Source organism: Kryptolebias marmoratus, linkage group LG8 (assembly GCF_001649575.2).
Source record: "Kryptolebias marmoratus isolate JLee-2015 linkage group LG8, ASM164957v2, whole genome shotgun sequence".
NCBI classification, from domain to species: domain Eukaryota; kingdom Metazoa; phylum Chordata; class Actinopteri; order Cyprinodontiformes; family Rivulidae; genus Kryptolebias; species Kryptolebias marmoratus.
The window spans coordinates 12,205,955-12,212,578 of record NC_051437.1 but is presented as its reverse complement, the minus strand read 5'-3'; the positions used below and the strand labels follow the sequence as shown (position 1 = coordinate 12,212,578).

The window sequence follows — 6,624 nt, the reverse complement described above, 5'->3', positions numbered from 1 at the left end:
GTAATGTATGAATATAATATACAAGTTTCACTTTTTAAATGGAATTACTGAAATCAATCTACTTTTTCATGATATTCTAATTTTATGACCAGCACCTGTACATGCACACACGTTTAGCTTTTACATTGTCTAAAATTATTTACCACGAGTTAAAACAGGGAGACTTGAGCGGTTTTTCAAAGTTTTAGTCGTATGAAAATTCCACACGTCTCACCTAATAATGGTCCTTTAACTGGATGCATGTTAAACTGCATCGATTTTCCCTGCATACAAATATGCAATACTTCCAAAATTACACTTTATTTCATTACTATCATTACCATTCTCAGTGATATAAAAAGGTTAAATGCTGAAAAATTAAGTGATAAATAAAACTAGCCTTCCTTGCAAATTTTAGCTTGATATTCTGTAAAATTGACAGATGTGTAGCCTTTTTGCGTTTGCTAAAACCAACGAACTGTGGCGGCCATCTTGAATCAAGTTGACTCCAAAAATTGGTCAGTTATAAAGCTACATTCAAACATTTTCTGAAATTTAAATAAAAGTCATCTACTGGTTCATGAGACATTTTGCGAGCAGACAGTGAAACAAATGAACACAAAAACAAGCCTTTACTTTATTGCTCATGTTTTATGGCTGTATGATTACTGCATTAAAATAAATTTAGCACACCATGGCTGCAGTGTTTCTGAGATATGCTGAAGTAAAGACAAAACTGAAGTTTTGGTTTCTTTGTTCAGAGCTTATCCTGGAATACCAGCAGGAGGCAAACACTGCAGGTAAGCAGTACTTTCATTACTGTATGTAAGCACTAAAGCACTTGTACATTTACAATACTTTATGGTTATATAAGATGACATTGTTCCTTTCTGTCAGCAGAGCAACTCAATGCACAGACAGACTTTAAGAGCATTGTCGTCTCAGGTCCTGGAATGTCATATCAGCCAGGTAAGAGAGCTTTACTTCACACACAACACAGCAAATCACGGAACGTGTGAGACACTATTTGTGATCAGATTAACAAAGACCGAATAGGTCCCAGTCAAATTGTCACAAATGAGTTAAAACACTATCATAACTTCATCATGACAAGAATGACAACTTATTCCTTAAGGTTACACAGATTATCTACAACAACAGGCAATGAATTTAAAGTGGACAATTATGAGCACAACATTTTACATTCAAACAGAAAATATAACAAAATAAGTCTTCATATGACTTTTTTTTTACACTTAAATCCCGCAGAAAGTGCCCACGTTGAGTGAATGCGACCCAAGTTCCTTGGATTACATGCCTACCTACTATGCAAATGAGGGGAACGGCAGCATATGCCAGTCACTGGACCAGTTGTCACTCAACAACCAGGAGGAGGATTTGAATTTTTTGGATAATCTTGGGCCAAGGTTCAAGACCTTGGGAGAGATCTGTCAGCAATCTAAAAACGTACAGCTGTAAAAGGCGCCGATGTCAGCTCTTCCCTGCTAGTTTCTGATTGCAGTTATGGACTCATTTACCTGGGCTATTTGAAAAGCAAAACACCAAACTAGCTGGATTTTTCACTTAACCATTTTGTAAACTATGGACTTGAACATCTCAAATCCTTTAAGCTAGGTATTGTATACTTGCTCTTATCTGTGAAATATGGATTCTGTATAGCATGTCATGCTCTGGTGATTCTAAAAGCTTGGATTTTCTCAGTAACTGGATGTATTTGCTTGCTTTTCTATTTTGCTAAGACATAATGTATAAGTGCCACTTAAGACCGCACTACTTTGAGCTTTGGTGGTTCTGCCAGGACAGCGTTATGTTGAAATTTACTCTAACAGAAGGACACTTGTATAAACTGGGGTATTTTATAGCATGTGCATTAAAATGTCTGTCACGTTCCCTAAAATGATTTTTGTAAAGAGTTTTTTTAAAGAGCCCAAGCTAAAAACTCTTTGGGTGGAGACAAATAATCAGTGACAAAACAAACAAACAAAAAAAAACTGTAAATGTTCGTAGTTTGTGATTTGGTGAAACAAGGGTGGGAACTTAACTATGCAAATAAAAAAAAGACTTTTTATAAACATCTTTGGATCTCTTTCTTTATGTTTTTTAGAGAACATTTTTCAGTTTAGTATCATTTGCCTCTGCTAAAATACACACTCATAGCACTCTTTCAGTGTAAAGATGTTTATGTGACAGTTTCCATTCTATATTTTGGAACCTGAATAAAAGCTGCACAAAAAAGGCCTGTTAGCCACAAAGTCCCTGCTCCATGCTTGTATTTACCCAATTCTTTTAGTTTTTCTGTGTTTTTTTTATTTTATTTGTTTTTGTACTGCAAACTGCAGAGAACATACGAATATGCACCTTTCTATCAGGTGGGACCGCTGTCTCTTTGGTTCTTGAGAATGCAATATTTTAATGTTAACATTTAGTAAACCTGGATATCCTTCTGACCTGGCGAGGCTGAGTCACAGGTGCAAAAAAATTATACTAGGCAGACAGGAGTTTTTACAGAAAAATCTGAACTACAAAAGCTTCCAGCAGAGTTGAATAGAAATCCTAGGAAAGGTGTGGTCAGTATGAAGTGTTTTTCAGTTTGTATGCACTGTGACGTGTTGGGAACTTATTAAATATGATCTGTCTTGCCCCAAATACTGTTCCAGCTGAAAGATTGCATTTAGCCAAATGTAGTGATGTTCCTCTCATGATGTCAAAAAAAATTAAACAGTTATTGTGTCGACTTGAAACAGTAAAGCAGACTACATTTTGCAAAAAATAAAAACAAAAGTTTTTAGTGGGGAAAGTCAGTTTTGTCTCATTAAACAAAATGGTGGTTTACATTGTTAGGGCCATTTTTGTGTCTGTGTGAACCTTTCCCCAGTCTAAAAGCATATCATGTATGTTTATTGTAAATTTTGACAGAAGGGGTGAGTGTGAGCGTGCATGGCTGTTTTTGTTTTGGCCTTGTGATGGACTGAAACGCCACCAAGCTGTATCAATACCAACACTGGTGTCTGGAAGTATTAACGCATCAAAAATTCACCACGATTTACCCTAAATTGGACAGTATCTTGAATCAAAAACTTTCAGTTCCAGTCACTCTCTGCTTTGGGAACCGAAACACGACTGTGATCAGACACGACTGCACTGACTTGTCAGATTAAAACAGAAAGATTTTGAGTTCCAGCAGAACTTGTGTTTGTTATCTGCTTCAGGACGGTGCACTTCTAACAGTGAACAGGGATTACACCCATCTTGAGCCAAACTCTCTCATCTACTGTAGTGCATCGAAAGACATGCTGAGCCTTAAAATGATTAAAATATGAACTTTACTCACTTCAGAACCTTACATTCTGCCCTGGGGAGGTTTTACTTCCAAGTTTAGGTTCATATTTGGCTTTTTCTCAACCTAAGTATGTCACGTTTAAACTTGTCTGTCTGGTTTTGAAAAACAGCCAGGTTTAATTTGTTTTGATTCGCCGCCATGCTCTCACACTTTGCCATCATTTTGCTTTTGGTTTTTCTAAAGAATTGGTTTGCGCACCACTGCAGCATCCCATTCTCACCTGTTGAGTGGGGGAGGAGGGGCAATGTTTTAATATCCAAACTACAAGTAACAGCATGTTCTTTCTTTAAGTCATTTTACACTTTTGTTATAAAAGTTTTTATGCCTGATTTCTTTAAAAGCCAGCAACATGGTTTCTTTCTTGTTCTATAGTTCATGACTGCGGCTTGTCCTACTGCTCGTAAAAAAAAGATTTTTAGGGTGTTCAAGTTTATGTGATGTAAAGAAAACCTTTGTAGTGTTTCTCTGTAATCTCTTTTTAAGTGGCTAATGAAAAGAACAGAGGCCCATCAGAAAAAACAAGCAGGAGTGGAAATACCTGTTTCTGAGCAAAGGTGCCAGAGGCAGTTTATCAGGTGTGAAGGAAATTATTTATTTTACAAAACAAAAAGGCTGTTGTGGCAGCAAAAAACAACAACAAGGAACTAAATACTGAGGATCGTGAGGCGATACAAGGAACAGACCTGACTGTGGCATGAAACCAACACTGAACGAGGAGAAAATGGAAGTGACTGAATATAAAGGGCTGGGAGTTAGTGGGAGACTGACTGCAGCTGAAGTGACAGGTAATGGGGAACAAGTGGGCACGGCAGGCTGACAGGAAAACTAATGAGGAGGCAACTAAATGAGAGAGAATAATGGCACAAGGAACACAGAGGGCACAGGGAGCAAAACTATACATATTAAAGAAATACAAGGAACAAACCGAAATCATAAGGATCACGAGAACACACACAAAAAAATATGGAAATCAAACACAGAAGATCAAAATATAACTCAAAATACCCAAATCCTGACACAGTTAATGTGTGATGCATATCATTCTGTATATTCTTCTGTACAAATATATATTCTACATAATTTATATTTAGGTGAACTTTTTTTAAGCTTAGCTACTTTTTGCAGCATGCTTCTATGGGACATAAATAAAAAACATCACACTTCTAAAAACACTTTAGATTACAGTGGATATAAGGGCTCTATGAAAGGAAAAGCACATAAAACAAAATTAAACAACAAAACTCAACATAAATGTGGTTCAGAGTAGTTTTAAAAGAACAGACATTCCAGCAACAAGAAGTTCAACATAAATCCTGACAATGAATGAGAAATATTGGTTTGCATTTACAGTAAAGTTAGATTCACAATATTTGTACAAGTTTTACACTATCTGATCTCTGGATCCTGTTGGTAATTTGTATCTACGCAAAAACATCAGTACTCTTTTTTTTCTTTTTTGTTTTCCAAAACAAACTTGGGAGTTTGTCATTTATAGACACAAGTCTATGCAGGGTTTAGTTTCACATCTTTTTCTTGAGAAGTGATTGTATCAGATCTATGGGGAGTGGGTTACAAAGCCATTCGTTATTGTTGGCCGACTGGAACAAGCACAGTCATGTAAAATGGTAAGAGGTGGAAATGGTTGCCTTTTCTGACAGTGTTAAAGCATCTAACCCCGGTAAAACAACTGTAGTCACAGCTGATAGGGAACCTTTCCACATTAAAAAATGTGTCATGTATAATTCATAAAATCCTCTCAAAAACACAAATCATCCTCATGAGGTAAATGAAATGAGTTGCACTTTATTGAATTTAGATTCATTACCTATTAATTCATTTTTGAATGAATCTTAAAGCTACTGCCATAATTTATAGAATTTTTCAGTAGTAGTGATGATTACCTTGCTGAGCTAAGAGAACGAAAACAGCAGACAGTTTTGAAACCATGTATCCAACCTGCATTTCATATATGATCTCTAGATTGTCCCGAAGCTACTGTTAGAATCTGAACAGTAGGATAAAATGTTAAAGTGTGAATCTAAAAAACAATTTAAAAAACTGATGCATTTAGTCTTAGCATATGTGATTCTTGCATAATGCAAGTTGTCTTTTTTTTTTTTGCTCCAGTATTTTCTTTGGACTGCAATATTTTCTTTGTGTTGATGTGTTTTGTGCAATTCCTTTCAGACTGAATGTTTAGAAGAACTGATGCAGTTTTGAAGGCAAAGGATAGTCACATTAAATATTGCCTTAATTTAGATTTTTGTATTCTCACTCACTCATTTTTGGTACTGGCTGCTGTCTATCTCCAGCAGTCAACAGGTAACAGATTGGACACACCCTGGACAGGTGGCGAGTCCATTGTAGGGCCGACACAAACACACGCAGGACACACAGCCTTGAGTACACACGCACACACACACACACACACACACCAAAGAACAAATTAGAATGTCAATTTATTCTAACAAGCATGTTTTTGAACTGTTGTTGGAAACCCACGCATCAACGTGGAGAACATGCAAACTTCACACAGATTGGACTCAGACAGGATATGAACTCAAGATGTGACAGGTTAAGGCAATGGGTCTGAAGTCACTGGGGCCTGTTGCACATTTTTTCTTGGGAACTGGGACCGGACATGACGTCTTCCAGGAGGTGGGAATCTTCTGTAGCTGCAGGCTCAGATTGAATAGCTGCATTGGCCTGTTTAAGCCGGTTTCATTCCCTTCTGACCTGCAGTTGCTCTGGATGTCATGTCTTATACCAACAATTCTAGGAAAAACGGTGCTAGCTCCAGCAGTTCTTTTTGAAAGTAAACATTAGCTGGCATTATTACTTGACTCCCCCTTTTTTTTATCAATACTTGATTTGTAATAAGGCAATACACTGCCTAAAGAAAAAACAAAGAAACAAACAAAAAAGATTATAAAAACATTTGAAAAATGAGACATTCAAACAGAGCTGCGTGTAATGGCTGCCGCTTCACCAGCTCCATGGCAACAAAGTGTACATACATTTATAAATAACTGGTATTAACTAGGTATTTTCAACCAAAGCAACTTCCCATAAGTTTTGCAGTAAATCAGGTTTCCAGTGCAGGTTGTTGTGGTTTCATGGTTCACACCTTTTTTTCCAGGGAACTGTGGCTGCCAGTATAAATATACCAAATATGCCAACATAAGTTAGTGATAAACAATACGGCTCACAAAATATTTAAACGAAATCATCATTTGGTTGAGTAAAATAAAATAAAATACTAACCAAAATATATTTTATTGTGT

The 6,624-nt window shown here is 36.6% G+C and overlaps 1 protein-coding gene across 2 annotated transcripts in view; it reads left to right on the top strand.

Annotated features, from left to right (window-relative positions):
- The window catches only part of cdh26.1 (cadherin 26, tandem duplicate 1), a 12,849-nt gene extending 10,775 nt beyond the window's left edge, over positions 1-2,074 (top strand). The window contains exons 17-19 of one of the 2 annotated variants that reach the window (XM_017409712.3): positions 741-779; positions 880-948; positions 1,249-2,074. In XM_017409712.3, the coding sequence (XP_017265201.1) occupies positions 741-779; positions 880-948; positions 1,249-1,458 (318 nt within the window). In that variant the 3' untranslated portion in view covers positions 1,459-2,074. Of the gene's footprint in view, positions 1-740; positions 780-876; positions 949-1,248 lie in introns of both variants that reach the window. The other variant, XM_017409711.3, reaches the window with a different exon arrangement.
- Positions 2,075-6,624: the final 4,550 nt, after the last annotated feature.